At 41.1% G+C, this 16496-nt stretch overlaps 1 protein-coding gene across 2 annotated transcripts in view; it reads left to right on the forward strand.

Annotated features, from left to right (window-relative positions):
* The window catches only part of tbcd (tubulin folding cofactor D), a 282112-nt gene that overhangs the window by 130275 nt on the left and 135341 nt on the right, over window positions 1–16496 (forward strand). For both annotated transcript variants that reach the window (XM_072558324.1, XM_072558323.1), the window contains exon 14: window positions 7311–7467. In XM_072558324.1, the coding sequence (XP_072414425.1) occupies window positions 7311–7467 (157 nt within the window). The remainder of the gene's footprint in view (window positions 1–7310; window positions 7468–16496) is intronic.

A 16496-nucleotide genomic window follows, 5' to 3' on the forward strand; every position in this document is an offset into this window, starting at 1 on the left:
TGATTGTTTGTGGACATGGGTCAACTTGAGCGGTTTGCTTTGTCCTGGACAGTGTCAACCTCCTTGAGTGTTTTTGGAGGTGCAATCTTACAAACAAGTGGGGAATATTCCATTAAACTGTTGACTTGTGCCATGTAACTTGTGGTCTGGCTTCAAGGTGTCAGGAGATACGTTCCACTGTGCAAAATTTCAGGCCTCTGACTTGCTGTAGGAGATACTGTATTTATATGTTGAGTCCAGTTGAGTTTCTGGTCAATAGAAACCTTCCAGGATGTGAACAGAGAGTGGTGGTGGTATTCAGTGATGGTGACACCATTGAATGTCAAGGAGCAGTGCATATATTACTCTTATAGGAGATGGTAATTGCCTGGCATTTGTGTGGCCTGAATGTTACTAGTCATTTGTCAGCCCAAGTCTGGTTCAGGTATTTTTGCATTTGGACATGGACTACTTCAATATCTGATGAGCCACGAGTGATGCTGAACGTTGTGCAATTTTAGCAAACATCCCCACTTCTACCTGATGATGGAGGTCAAGTTATTGATGAGTCAGGTGAAGATGGTTGGGCCGAGGGTGCTATCATTAGGAACTCCTGCAGGGATGTTCTGGAGCTGGGATAATTGATCTTTACCAACCACAACCATCTTCCCATGTTCCAGGTATGACTCAAAACAGCCCACAACTTTCTTCCAATTGCCATTGATTCCAGTTCTGCTCGGCTACTTGATGCCTCAATCGGTTAAACACAGCCTTGATGTCAATCTCACCTCGCCTCTGAAATTCAACTCTTCTTATCCGTGTTTGAACCAAAGCTATTGAGGTCAGGAGCTCAATGTTCCTGGTGGAACCCAAACTGGACATCAATAAGTAGGTTATTGCTGGTTCTGCTTGATAGCACTGTTGATGACACCTTCCATTACTTAACTGTTGAGTGAGAACAGACTGATGGGACAGTAATTAACCAGATTGGAAATGTCCTGCATTTTGTTTACAGGTTATACCTCGACAATATTTTTATAAAGTAAACAGCAGCTTTGTAGCTGTACTGGAACAGCTTGGCTTGGGATGCGGCAAGTTCTGGAGCTCAAGTCTTCAGTACTGTTGCTGGAATGTAGTCAGGGCCCATTGCCTTTGTATGAATCCAGTGCTTTCAACCATTTCTTGATATCACATGAACTGAATCAAATTGGCTGAAGACTGGTACTTGTAATGTTGTGAATCACTGGAGGAGACTGAGATGGATCATCCACTCTCACTTATGTCTGAAGATTGTTGCAAATCATTGGGCTTAGCTTTTCTACTGATATGTTGGGCTCTTTGATTATTCAGATGGGGATATTTGTGGAGCCGCCTCCTCCCATGAATTGTTTAATTGTCCACCACGATTTATGAATGGATGTGGCAGGACTGCAGAGCTCAGATCTGATCCATTATGAAAACGCTTAACTGTCTATCATTTGCTCTTATGCTATTTGGCATGCAAGAAGTCCTGTTTGTTCACTTCACCACATTAATACTTAATTTTCACTATGCTTTCTGCTGCTCCTGGCATGCCCTCCTGAAGTCTTGATTGAATCAGGGTTGATCACTTGACCTGGTGATGGTAGAGTAGGGGAGATACTAGGCAAAAGTGAGGACTGCAGATGCTGGAAACCAGCGTTTAAATCAGAGTGGTGCTGGAGAAGCATAGCAGGTCAGGCGGCATACAAGGAGCAGGAAAATCAACGTTTTGAGGGAGATACCAGGTCATGACTTCACAGATTGTATTGTGTACGATTCTGCTGCTGAAGATGGCCCCAGTGTCACACGGATGCCCAGTCTTGAGTTACTAGATCTGTTCAAAGTCTCCCATTTAGCATGGTGAAAGTGCTAGATAACATAATGGAGGGTATTCTCAGTGTGAAGGCAAGACTTCATCTCCATTAGGTCTGTGCAGCAGTCACTCTTATCAATACTGTCATGGACAGATGCACATGTACTAGGCAGATTGGTGAGGATGAAATCCAGCAATTTTTTTTCCCCTCTTGTTGGTTCCCTCACCATCTGTTGCAGTGTCAGTCTAGCAGCTCTGTCCTTTGGGACCCAATCAGCTTGATCAGTTGTGTTTGTGCTGAGCCACTCTGGGTGATGGACATTGACATCCCCTACATTCTACACTGTTGCCACCCTCGGTGCTTCCTCCAAGTGTATTGGAGGAGTACTGATTCATCAGCCAAGGGAGGACAGTGTGTAGTAATTAGTACATTTCCTTGCCTGTATTTGACCTGATGCTAGGAAACTTCATGTTGAAGACTTCCAGGGCAACCTCCTTCTGACTGTAGTTCACTAAGTTGCCACTCTGCTCGGTCAGTCCTGCTATTGGGACAGGTCATAGACCGAGATAGTGATGGTGGTGTCCAGGATATGGTATCATACTTTACAGACAGTATCAAGCTGTTGCTTGACTAGTCTATGAGATAGCTCTCCCAATTTTGGTACTAGCTCTCAAATGTTAGTAAAGAGGATTTTGCAGGGTTGACGGGGCTGTTTTTGCCATTATTGTTTCAGATGCTGAGGGTCGATGCCAAGCTGTCTTTCTGATTTAATTTTTTTGTTGAGACTTCATAGCAATTAGTATAACTGATTGAGCTGCTAGGCCATTTCAGAGAGCAGTTGAGAATCCTCTATATTGCTGTTGTACTGGAATAACAGAGTCTTAGATTCATACAGCACAGAAACAGATCCTTTGGTCCAACTCATTTGTGCTGACCAAACATCCCATCTATCCTGGTCCTATTTGCCAACATTTGGTCCATATCCCTATAAACCCTTCCTATTCATGTGTCCATCCAGATGCCTTTTAAATGTTGTATCCAACACTTCCTCTGGCAGCTCATTCCAAGGACACCACCCTCTGGATGAGAAAGTTACCCCTCGGGTCATTTTTAAGTCGTTCCCTCTCACTTTAAATCTATGTCCTCTAGTTTTAGACTCTACTAGTCTAGAAAAAGACTTTAGCTATTTACCCTATCCATGCCCCTCATAATTTTGTAAATCTCTATAAGGTCACCCCTCATTCTTTGACGCTGTGGGGGAAAAACACAGCCTATTTAGCTTTTCGCGATAGCTCAAACCCTTTTGTTCTGGCAACGTCCTTGTAAATCTTTCTGCAATTTCAATTTGCATCATGAACTCTGTCTTTGTCATAGTTCTTCCCTTTTGTTTTTCCATGTTCGAGTTTTGAGAAGTTAACTAATAGCTATGAAACTAAACCTCATGTTACACAGTAAATACTTGGAAACTTTAGTTTTTAAGGGACTTCAATAAAGTATATGAATATATTTGTTTCTGGAGAAAGTGAGGACTGCAGATGCTGGAGGCAATTTCCCCTCCCATGTGGTCAACAATGCCCTCCAATGCATCTCCTCCACTTCCCACGCCTCCAGCCTTGAGTCCCACTCCTCCAACTACAAGGATAGAACCCCCCGGTTCTCACCTTCTACCCCACCAATCTCCGACTACAACCCATCACCCTCTGCTGCTTCCACCACCTACAGTCAGACCCCACCATCACAGTTATATTTCCCTCCCCACCCCTATCAGCCTTCCGCAGAGACCATTCCTTCCATGACTCTCTCATTATGTCCATACCCCCACCAACCCACTATCCACTCCCGGCACCTTCCCTTGTTACTACAAGAGGTGTAAATCCTATTCCCACACCTCCCCTCCTCACCATCCAAGGCCCCAAAGGATCCATCCACAACCAGCAGAGATTTTCCTGCACATCCAGATGCCGAATCCACTGTGACCGTTGTTCTCAATGTGGTCTCTACTTTGGGGAGACAGGACTCCAACTTGCGGAACAGTTCAGAGAACATATCCAGGCCACAAGCACCCAACAACCCCACCGCCTGTGGCCAAACACTTCAACTCCCCCTCTTACTCCACCAAGGACATGCAAGTCTACCGCCAAATCCAAGCCATCCGACACCTGGAGGCAGAACTCCTCATCTTCCACCTTGGGACCCTCCAACCAGATAGCATCAATGTCGATTTCACCAGTTGCCTCATCTCCCCTCCCCCCATCTTATCCCAGATCCAACCTTCCAAATTGGCACCGCCCTCTTGAAGTGTCCTACCTGTCCATCTTCCTTCCCACCTGTCTGCTCCACCCTTCACTCCGACCTATCACCATCACCCCCCACTTTCATCTATCTGTCACCTTCCAAGCTACCCCCCATCCCCTCCCCCTCTCCCTCCCATTTATTTCTCAGCCCCCTTAGCCCCTTCCCCCACGCGCGCACACACTCCTGATGAAGGGCTTATGCCCAAAACATCGACTGTCCTGCTTCTCAGATGCTGTCTGACCTGTTATGCTTATCCAACACCACACTTTTTGCCCCATTTAGCTATATTACACTTCATTTGTCATGGTTTTGCTCATTCACTCAACCTACTTATATCCCTTTTAAAAGTCTTTATGTCCTCATCACAACATGCCCTCCTCACTATTTTTGTATTTGCAGCAAATTTCGAGACCCTCCTCCCAATCATTAATATCGATGGTAAATAATTGACGTCCTGCTACTCCAGTAGTTATGACTTTCTAACTGACAAAGACCCATTAATTTTAAGTCTGTTTCTGTGTGATAATCGATCCTCAAACCATGCGCCATACTGCATGCTACAGTCTTGTGGAAGAACCTTCTTTTGTGCACCTTATTAAATGCATACTGGAAGTCCAAAAAACACTGTATCTGCTGGTTCCCCTTAAAACCTCTGCTTGTTATGGCCTCAAAGATCTCTTGCAAAATTGTCAAACATGATTTTGCTTTCACAGAATCGTGTTGACTCTGTTGGCATTTGTTCTACTGTGTCTTCCATAATAATAGACCTTAGCATTTTCCCAATGGCAGATATTAGACCAACTGGCCTATAGTTTCTACTTTCTGAACAAAGGCATCACATAGTGGTGGTTTTCTAATCCTCTGGAGTCTTTCCAGGATCCAGAGAGCTCTGGAATATTTCCACCCATGCTTCCACTATGTCTGCAGTCACTTCCTTTAAAACCAATGGATGCAGTCCCTTAGATCCTGGCAACTTGTCTGCTTCATTGGTTTGTCAAATGCTTTCATCCCTGCTGATACAGACTGTTACAGGACCTTTCTCCCATTAGCATCCTGTTTATCTTATATCTTTGGGGGCATTTATAGTGTCCTCTACCTTGAAGACTGATGCAAAACTTTGGATTAAATTATCTGCGATTTCCCAGTTTTCCATATTCAAATCTTCAGTTATATCCTTCAAAGCTCTCACGTTCATATTATCTACTTTTTTAAAACCTGTGTAAGTTTATAGTTCTTGCCAATTTATTTTCAAAATAAATTTTCTCCCTTTTTATTAGATTTTAGTCAACTGGTGATTCCTTAAAAAAAGAATCCCGATCCTCTGACCTACAACTTAGTTTCACTTGCTATGAATGCCTTCACTTTGAACAAGAGGTGATTCATTTTTCTTGTCAAGTTCTTCTTTTTGGCCAAAATAAATTTTTTGCTGCGTGTCACAACTATCTGCTTAAATGCTTGCCAATGTTCTTTTGGTCAGCTCTTTGCTCATACCTCTATTATAGCCCTTATTTAAGTTGGGGACACTATTTTGACTGTTGAGTTCTGTCCCTCAAACTGAATTGAAATTCTACTGTGTTGCGATCGCTACTTATTTATGCTACCTCATTACCAGATGTGTAAAATAGCCTGTTCATGGGTGACTTGTGCAATGTACTGCTCAAAGAAACAATCCCTAATGCGTCCCTAACACAGTTTGTCTTCCATGTTGCCCTTGTATGTCTGATTTTTTAAATCTGCTGTTAATAAGCAGATTAAAATCACCTCTTGGCAATTGAATGACCCTTCTTTGTCCTACAGTGAAGCAACTCTTCTTGGACTTACAGACAACTCCCATCTGAGACTTGGGTGTTCCTTTTTCCCACCCCACCCAATTTCACATTAGGATCTATTGTACCTATATCACTACTCACCACCGCACTGATATCTTAATGCATTAAAATGCTGACCTGTATTTTTTTCCTGTTTGCCAATTTTTCTGGAATGTTGACTGCCCTTGAATATTGTGTTCCTGGTCATTCCACCCTACAGCCATGTCTCCACTGAGTAATAATGACTAAAGTGAACGTTGAACATGAGAGTTATTAAATAAAGTTGACAGAAACTTCTATCAAGAGGTATGCTTTGAAGTGAGCTCTGTAGAGGTTCTTGGGGGTGAACAGATGGAAGGGTTTACAAGAATTTCAGAGCTTGTGGCTTACTTTGCTGAAAAGATAATTACATTTGGAAGGACAAAGGAAGTGAAGGATGCTCAAGATACTGGAGTTAAAGAAATGAAAGTTTAAGCACAGGTTAAAGGGCTGGAGAAATTTATAGAGAAGCAGAAGGACCAGGAAGGAAGAGTGGTGGCATTTGCTCTGAAAGATTGAAAGTAAGTTTTGTTTTAGGACCACTTCTATTGATGTGCATCAACATTTCAATTTAGGCTCTTGGAAATTCAAATTAACTGACAATAAGAGAGAGAGTACTTAGTAAATGATTTTAAAGAGGATGCAAGGAGCTTCTAATTTTAGAATAGGCAAAAACATTGGCAGATAGATATCAGTAACTAAGAGTGTTATACATTTGATCCAGCAAAGAGCAAATCATACAGAATTCACATTACTGTTTCCTTTCCAAAGACTCAATATAAGTGCTTTTGTTAGAGTGTCAGATGAATATGCAAATGTGATTTCCAAACCAGCAATCCCCACCCTGTAAAAGCAAAATTGGTTAGTTCTACTTCAGCGTGGTGCCAAGAAAATACTCTAAGCAAAGAATACTGAAGAAAATGGCTAGTCACATGCTAAGGTAACAAAGGAAAGCAATGGAGCAGTCTTAGAACATGAAAACTAAGGGAGGGAGTCAGTAGTTCCATTCCTCGAGCCTGCTCTGCCCTATAATAGGATCATGGCTGATCTCATCATGGCCTCAGTTTCACTTCCTCCCCACTCACTATAACCCTTCACACATTATGAATTAAATATCTATCTATCTCCACCTTAAATTTATTCAGTGACTCAGTGTCCACCACTCTCTGGGATATTGAATTCACAGATTCACAGCCCTTTGGGGAAAAGTAATTTCTCCTCACCTCTGTTTTAAATGTTCCATCCGTTATTCTAAAACTGTAGTCTGTCAAGCTAAAACTGTGGAAGTCCATTCATAAATTTGCAAACAAAAATCATAGAGCTGCTTTTTTAAACTTTCTCTTTTCTTTCATAGTTGTACCTGTGATACTCAAAGCCTTGACTTTTGATGAGAAGCGTGGTGCTTGCAGTGTGGGCTCAAACGTGAGAGATGCAGCTTGCTACGTGTGCTGGGCCTTTGCTCGTGCTTATGACCCTCAAGAAATGAAGCCATTCGTTAATCAGATAGCAAGGTAAGAGCATGGATTGGATCTTCAGAGGAGCAGTGTTCATTGTTGAATTGCAGCTCTGTTGGAAATTACAATAACATTTCCCCACCCCACCCCCTGCCCAAACATGATGTAGCTCCCTGTTTTTTCTGGGACCTTTCAAGTGTGGCTGGGAGTCACAGAGTGCAGTGTCCCTCTGAGGAATCCATAAAAATTGAGTTGAATTAGATGTAAAACAATGTACATACCCTTTTTCAAACCCGCTACCAAATGATATGTTTATATGTGTGGTTTGATGTTAGTGGAGTGATGTAAGGGAAGGATAGGTGAAGTGGCAGATGACGTAAATGGCAGTCCAGTGCGTTGGTGAGCAGTGAGCAGACCAGAAGAGTTGGGGTATGCTCCTTATGTTTTTCAGATGACATTGAAGTGAAATGAAGCTGAGCAATCTCTGTCCATTTTCATTGGCTTGGACTATGGCATGAAATAAACCACCTGTGTTGTAAAAGTTATGTGAATCAAACGTTACATTGCAATATTACTCTGTGAAACAACAGAACTGGAAAGTGTTTAATGAAATTGAAGTCTGAGAAGTTGTGTTGCGCTGTGTTGCTGAGAAGTTGATTAGGATATAAATTTCAGTCACTCGGTTTCAGTTTTTGCAATAAATTTAAATTCAAGTTCTGAAAGTGGTTTTAGGTATTTCGATCTTTTTTTTCCAGTGAATGTCATGTAATTGTAGCATTCTACTGTAACTGAGTCCCAAATTTTCTAATGTCTTTGGAATTCTGAGATTGGAATGCAGTTTAAGTAAAAATGCCTATATCATGCCTATATTAGAGCTTTCTGCTTATAGATCCAATGGATACCTAAGCTTAAATAGTTGTCTTGAGGGATTTGTGCATATGTTCAGTTACATCAGTTTTTGTGTCTATATATGTAACCAGAAATATCAAATATTGTGATTGTGTGCCTCAATTTTTGGTTGTCAGTGATGCAGGATAGAAATAAGTGGTCACCAAGAATAGAAAGACCACCTCCAAGCTTTCTCCCAATAATTTCATCATCCTGATTTGGAACTGTATTGCCGTTCCTTTACTGTCACTGCGTCAAAGTCCTGAAACTTCCTTACAGCAAGTGATTAGCCCTATAACCCAAGGACTGTAGCGGTTAAAGAATACGACTGGCTTCTCCAGTACATTTACGATAGGCAATACATGCTGGCCCAACCAACGAAGCCAACATACTGTGAGCAAATTAAAAATAATGGTCCCTCTACTATCGCTAATGCGTATGCGCCCTGGCTCCAAGAGTGCCCTTGATGCATCAAGTAGATGCCTTTTCCTTTTCATACCAATTAGCCTGAAGTCGTAAACGTGCCAAACATGTTTTTTGTTTATCCTGAGGCCATTGTGGGAAGTACGTAGCGTCATGGTATTCTCACCAGTCCAGTGACCCAGAGGCTCAGACTTAATGCCATCATTAGACAAGTTCAAACTGCAGCATGTCAGCTGTTGAAATTTAAGTACAGTTAATAAAAATCCAAAAATGAAAGCTGATTTCAGCACCGGTGTTATGAAACTATCATTGATTGGTGCAGTGAGGAAGGCAGCTCACCACTACCTTCTCAAGGGCAAATAGAAATAGGCAACAAATGCTGACTTTGTAAGTTCCATGAAAGAACTTTTTTAAAAACACATTCAGAATGCTGAGGAAACATTTTGTATAGTATCCGTATTGGTGGTAGACAAAAGAGGCTTTTCGTTCTCTCAAAGGTCGATAGCCTATGTCAAACCAAGCGTAACAACAAGGTAAAAGGTGTATTTCTATATTTCTTTCTCTTTGTTTCTTGCTGTTTTCTAGGCCAGTTTCTCATTGATCCAAAAGACATTGACTGGATAAATTATACTTTAAATGTTTTTATTTTATTTGGAGCCTGGTTATGACACAATCAGAAGCTGAATTGTAGCTTGTGTTTTGGATATTCATTTGGTATTTGCATGTATTCTAGATGCTTTTCAATATTCACTTGGAGAGGCATGCAGTAATTTGGTTTTCAATTTGGAGCGTTTTGCAAATTAATTCATCAAAAATTGTAGACTTAACATTTAAAGCAAGTTGATTAATGTATATGAAGATTAATTTACCAAATTAGGTTGTGGATTCAAACTGCAGATTTGAATTTTTTTTATGGTTTGTGCATGGAAGTAAATCAGTATTCAAGGTCCAATTCTGGCACAGTAAGAAGCTAGTGTCACGGCACTGTTCCATCTAACTGAGAAGACAGATGGTAGCTCAGTTTAACATCTGATCTGAAAGAGTGCACTTCCATCTGTACAGCATCTCAGTATTTCATCATCAATACTTCTCTTTACTTTTCTGCTCAAGTCCTGGAAGTGAGATTTAAACCCACAACCATCTGACTATTTGCAGTACTAACAACTGAGCTACAGCTTAGCACAAAAGTCAAAACTGGCAATAAGAGTTGTTAAGCAAGGCATGGATGAAGACATTCTGTGTTAGGATAAAAGGTAGATGCAATTAAGTGACAAAGGATGATAGTGCAATGGAAACATTTGTAGTAATGGAGCATGAAAATACAGAGGAACTTTGATTATCTGACATTCGGTTATTTGAATTTTGGATTATCCGAACAAGATCACAAGGTCCAGATGCTTGGCTAAACTGTGTTATCCGGCATTCGATTATCTTAAGGAAATACTGTCCACCCATGTCCTTCGGATAATCGAGATTCCTCTGTAAACAAAAGGTGGAGTGAGAAGCTATTAATGGCATTAGCAAAAACATTTCCAGCCCCAGCTGTTGGGAAAATGTTGGGTACTGCATGTGAGCTGAAATTGGTGTTAGTCCAGGAGGCTGCACAAATTGGAAGCGAGTTTTTGTTTCTCAAGTTTCTGATTAACTTCATGGGAACATTATTGGAGGTGAACGCCACAATAGAACCTAGAATTAAAAACACAAATTGAACTGGCAAAAGGGAAAATTTTGCTTGACAGACCTTAGTGCATTTCTTCAGGCACTAACAGAGAAATTAGATAATGCTAATGTATTGGATGTTATCTATCTGGATTTTCAAAGGTCTTTTATAAGGTATGCCTGATTGATAAAGCCAGAAAAAAAATTCAGCATCTCCCATGCATTCTTCTTAGAAGTCCAGCATTGAAAAGTAGTTATCCTTTTGTGATGTAAGCTGTGTGATTTATATATAGAACATAATTTGTTGTAAGTTTGGATTTTATATTCTGCTATAGTGAAAAACTTATTTTTTTTCCATAAGTTAATAATTAACCTGTATTTCTGTGACCACAGTGATTTATTTAAAAGCAGTTTGAAGCCTAGCATTTGAATTTGAGTTTTTGTCTACAGGAGTAAGGTTTTACAGCTGAACAAGATAAACAAGTTCCAGTTTAGAAGCTAAACAAACTAACACCCAAAGAACTGCAGATGCTGGAAATCAGAAACAAAAACAGAAATTACTGGAAAACTCAGCAGGTCCAGTATCCGTGGGAAGAAAGCATTGTTTCCATTTCAGCTCCAGTGACCCTTCTTCAGAACGTTGACCTTCTGCTGAGTTTTACAGCAGTTTCTGCTTTTGCTTGCTCCAGTTTAGAAGGTCAGGAGAATTTTTTTTAAACTTAAAGGAGCCAACCAGTTGCTTCGAGAGAGAGTTCTCTTTTAGTTTTACCCTGGATTTTGGGCAGTGCTGCGAATTCTTTGAGTGAAGATGGATGTATTAATTAATGTTACTGAGAAGAAAGCTGAGAATAAAATTTGATTACATGAATCAAGAATTGTTGGTAGTTCCAGACCAGAAATTTTAAATAAAACCCTCAAGAGGCTACTTAACATTCAGTATTAACTCCTTGAAGGAGCGTGGCTCCAAAAGCTAGTGCTTCCAATTAAACCCGTTGGACTATAACCTGGTGTTGTGTGATTTTAAGTTTGTACGCCCCAGTCCAACACTGGCATCTCCAAATTCAGTATGTTTAGGTTCAAGTGTATAAAGATCTTTCAAGAAGAAACTATCCGCCATTCTAGTTGTCACAAGTCAGGTGTTTGAGATAGGGACTCTGGTGTGAATACTGTACAAATGGTGTATTTGGGTACTGTACCAGAGGGTATGTTTTGGGTATAATAAAAAGTTGTTGCATTTTTATCTTTGCAATTTATAAAGAAGTGTTTTGGGATTAATGGAATTGCCCTTTGAATTTGTATTATAAGTGACTACTAGTTTCATTCTCTTTTTTTTGTTTTTTTATTAATAAACTTTTGTTTTCTTATAAAAGCAAAATCTGCAGCATTGCTTATTTTTCAGTGAGAGACTACTTTGTTAAAACTAAAACAAAACGTGATCTCTCCGCCCAGGTTTAGGTCCAATGATGCAGTCGACTGGGATGATGACACTAAACCTATATTGTACATTGGTTAGACCCCATTTAGAGTATCCTGTGCAGTTACGGCAGGCACATTATGCAAAGTGTGCATAAAATTTTAAAAGCATGTTTCCACATCTCGGAGAAATTGGAACTAGGGGTCATAGTTTAAAAATGAGGAGCCAATCACTTAAAACAAAGATGAGGAGACACGTTTTTCTCTTGAGAGTTGAGTGTCTTTGGAATTTCCTTCCTCAAAAGAGAGTGGATGCAAATTCTTTTTAAAAGTATTTTTAAAGTTGAGGTTGATAGATTTTTGATTACTAGTGGAGATTGCTGCAGCGGCTGAGGTGGTGTGGTCCATTCCTCATCGTCATTGTGGTCACGTCCTGGTGGGTCCAACAAAATGATGTTTACGTCGATTCTCCTTCTCCTTTGATGCTGCCTGACCAGCTGCGCTTTTCCAGCAACACATTTTTAAGCTCTGATCTCCAGCATCTGAAGTCCTCACTTTCTTCCAACAAAATGATGGTCTGCTTCAGCAGCTTTGGTGGTGTAATGGGTCAGGCCCAGGATTCCAATGACCTGGTTTGACAGTGGTTTTTTTGGCAATGAGATGGGCGTGATGGCAGTTTTTATGTCGGCTTTCTACTGTGATGGAGAATGTGGGTCCTGTGTTTTCTTCAAAAATGAACTTCTCATAATTTAAAAAAAAATAAAATATGATTTCTGTTATTAATGTAAGTGCCAGAATATGGTGACTCAAACACTTTTCACTTTTTTTTGTAAAATACAAGCGGCAATGAGTTACTGTTCTATTGGAAGAAAGATTATTGCGGAGATGCAAGAATGTAGATCTGAGATTACAATCCGATCAGCCATGATCTTATTGAATGGCAGAGCAAGCTTGAAAGATCAAATGACTAATTCTTGTTCATCTTTTCATGTGTAAGCACAGTCGATTGCTAGTACACAACTTTTGATGTGGAAATGTTTTGCAGCAGAGGAGCATGATATGTTGCTCCCTCAGAAGTTTGGCATTCTTGGACCTGTCTGTTTAAGAGAAAGATGTAAAGCTTTGTTTGTCTGTCTATTTTTTCCGCAATGCTCGTGTTAAGTATGCAGGACTGACTACTGAGAGCAGTTGAAATGAATCGTACAACTGCATTTGAGAGGAAATTAGACAAGAAGATAGAGCATTCTGATGTTTGATGTAAATGAGAATTGAAGGGATAAGACTGAAGTGGATCATAAACATTGGTATGGACTGTTGAACTCAATAGCTTGTTGTGATGCTGTACGTCTAATGTAAGCCAATGGAAGCAACTGGAACATCAGCATCTAGCCTCTGGATTGAACAAAGCTGTTCAGCAAAGTGATGGCCAACTTCATGTTTGGACACTGTACAGAGAGTGGTTTGTGAATTAATTCATGCAATTAAAATAATAATTTGCAAGTAATTTGTCGTTTCACTTGGATGGTGAGAATATCTGAAGTCCTGGAGGGAGGCAAGAGAACAGTTTCAGCACATGTCCAGGAAAATACTTTGTGAAGGAGAGTGCATGGTAGGTGGTGATCAAAACAGTAGATGATTATGTCATGGAGGGAACAGACAAATTAAAATTCTGAAAGGACACAGGTTAAGTTGATCCCTTTGGTGGTGGCATTGTGCTGAAAATGGTGGGCAATTGTCCTTTGGTATGTGGAGACTACTGAGTTGGAAAGTGAGGATGCGAAACCCTATTGTGTTTCCGGGATGGTGGGGAAAGGTTGAGACCAGAAAGACAAAGTAGTAAAGAAGCTTTTGTAAGCAAAACCTGAATAAGTTCTTGGCTTAGATGCTGATTCATTTGTTCCCCTGTTTGCATGTAACTGGCATACTTTCATGAGACATACCTTCAGGCTTTTGACATGTGCTGATGGTGCTTCCTAAGCGTGTGTGTGTATAATTGAAAATTTGAACTGACTGTTATCATTCGTCTTGAAAGCGATCTGTTTGGGCACTCAGCAACAGTTGTAATTTACAGGGACCAAGAGAGAGCTGTCTTTCATTTCAAATTGTGATCTTTGACAGCCATAATAGGGATATGGCCCTTTAATTGCTGATCCATGGCTGAAATTGGCCTTGACTTTATACAATTATTAAGTTTCTGGTGAGTGTGATTATTGCAGTTGGCCAGAGCAGTAAACCTGCCTGCTGGATTCTTCTTTTGATATGCTGATTGTTGTTGCCTAGGGCTGTTTAAAAAGGACGAAACTTCATTGCATGCTGAGCAACTTTGCTTCATTGTCAAACTGAACGTGTTTGACAGTCTTTGGGTGTGCATTATTGGAAGGTAGTTAAGTACATCCCTGAACAATGCTTTAACACAGCTTTGCAAAGAAACAATGTAAGCACTTGCAACAAACTACTGAAATGGGTTATCAGCAGAACGGGCATGTTTTAGGTTTTGTCATATCATGAAAGTGAAAGATCAGTTTTGAAATGTCTGCAGTGCAAATAGTAGTTTAACAAGAATACAAAATTCAACTATCCGACTGATCTGGTTTGCTTTCTATGCTGCAGTTTGATGCCACTATTAGGTAAGTTTCATGCAGGGACAGTTTCAAAGACAATACGGAATGTATTGGTAGCTGTATTCACTATTTGCTGACATATCATTACTTCTGGACATTATTGCACACTTAAATTGTGATTTTTGATGCTGTTTTGATTTGACAAAATGCCAACACAAAGCTATTTGAGGGAGTGCTATGGTGTGATTCTATAATGTGTTAGGATGTGTAGATTTGACTCTTTATGCAGTTGATTTGCTGATCATATCTGTTGTAGGAGGCAGAGAGGAAGTAACAACCTATGGTCTGAGGGTTAGAAAAAAAACAGACTAAAGTTGATGATCCCTCATAGCATGGGTGGAGGCCTGGAATCCAGTCTGCATGTAATGTGTGGCTCAAGAAAGACAGAGAGGCAGATTAGTTTAGATTACTTACAGTGTGGAAAAAGGCCCTTCGGCCCAACAAGTCCACACCGACCCTCCGAAGAGAAAATCACCCAGACCCATTCCCCTACATTTATCCCTTCACCTAACACTGCGGGCAATTTAGCATGGCCAATTCACCTAACCACATTTTTAGACTGAGTTGATAGTAAAGTCAAAGATCGCACCCAGAGATCACCATGTTCTAAAATACAGTCGAAAAGTGCAGTGCTGGAAAAGCACAGCAGGTCAGGCAGCATCCGAGGAGCAGAAGAGTTGAAGTTTCAAATGTAGGCCTTTCATAAAGAATGTGAGGGGTGGGGGAGGAGGGTGAGGGTGAGGTTGTGTTGGGGACTGGGGAAACTGAAAGTCATGGAGGAGGTGGAGGGCATGGTTGGTGTCTCAAATATATGTGGGGAGTTCCTGGACCAAGGGGTACAGAACTGTGTTCAAATATGCGGAGATAGGTTCAGTGGGGCAGGAGCTTTTTATTGCACTGGAGACCAAGGAAATTAAAGTCTCAGCTCCCAACACACTCTCACTCTCTCACTCTCTCTCACTCTCTCACTCTCTCACACTCACTCTCTCACACTCACTCACTCACTCTCTCTCTCTCTCACTCACTCTCACACACTTACACACACTCTCTCACACACACACAGTCTCACCCACCCACTCATTCTCTCTCTCTTTCTCTCACACACACACACACACACTCACTCACTCACTCACTCACTCACTCACACTCTCTCTCACTCTCTCTCACACTCTCTCACTCTCACACTCTCTCTCTCAATCTCTCACACTCACTCACTCTCTCACACTCACTCACTCTCTCTTTCTCACTCACTCTCTCACTTCCTGATGAGGGGTTTATGACTGACCTGTCAACTCTCCTGTTCCTCGGGTACTGCCTGACCTGCTGTGCTTTTCCAGCACCACACTCTTGACTCTGACTGTCCAGTATCTGCAGTCCTCACTTTCTGTCAGTTGCTGTAAAACGTACAGCGAAGCCTGTTCGTTGGATGCCCACCTTGAAGAAGTTTTCCTTCTCCCTCACAAGGGTCTCAGTGAGTCTCTCTCCCACTTCACCTCCCAAGTCTTCTCCTCTGCCCTGAAGCACTTCAATCGCTTCCTGAAACAAACCTGCTACTAGAGCCATGTCTCCTTCCTCAGCACGTGCCTATGCAACCGACTTATCCTGCCATTCCTGATAAAGGGTTTATGTCTGAAACTTCGACTCTCCTGCTCCTCGGATGCTACCTCACCCGCTGTGCTTTCTAGCACCACACTTTTTGACTATGACTCGCTAGCATCTGCAGTTCTCACTTTCTCTCGTGTTCAAAAATAGCTTTACAGCAAAGTTATGAATTTCCTGCTGCATTTATGTTTCCATATAGCTTTCATGTTGCAAGATCATGAATGCTCAGCCAAATATTAAACACATTGAACTCAAGTTAATTTCTAGAGGCACTACAGAGGCCAGCCTGAAGATCTCTGGTGTGTCGGGCTTGACTAGCTGTAGTCTACATGGTTAACTTGACTGGAGGTCCCTCGCCTGTATGCTGCTGAAGTTGACAAACATGTATGATTAGGATTAGGATGACAATGACACTAACATTGTGTTTGCAGGGTACCAAAGTTTACCCATGGAAGTACAGCAATGGGTTAATTCACTGCT

The sequence above is a fragment of the Chiloscyllium punctatum genome, chromosome 39 (genome assembly GCF_047496795.1).
Source record: "Chiloscyllium punctatum isolate Juve2018m chromosome 39, sChiPun1.3, whole genome shotgun sequence".
NCBI lineage: Eukaryota > Metazoa > Chordata > Chondrichthyes > Orectolobiformes > Hemiscylliidae > Chiloscyllium > Chiloscyllium punctatum.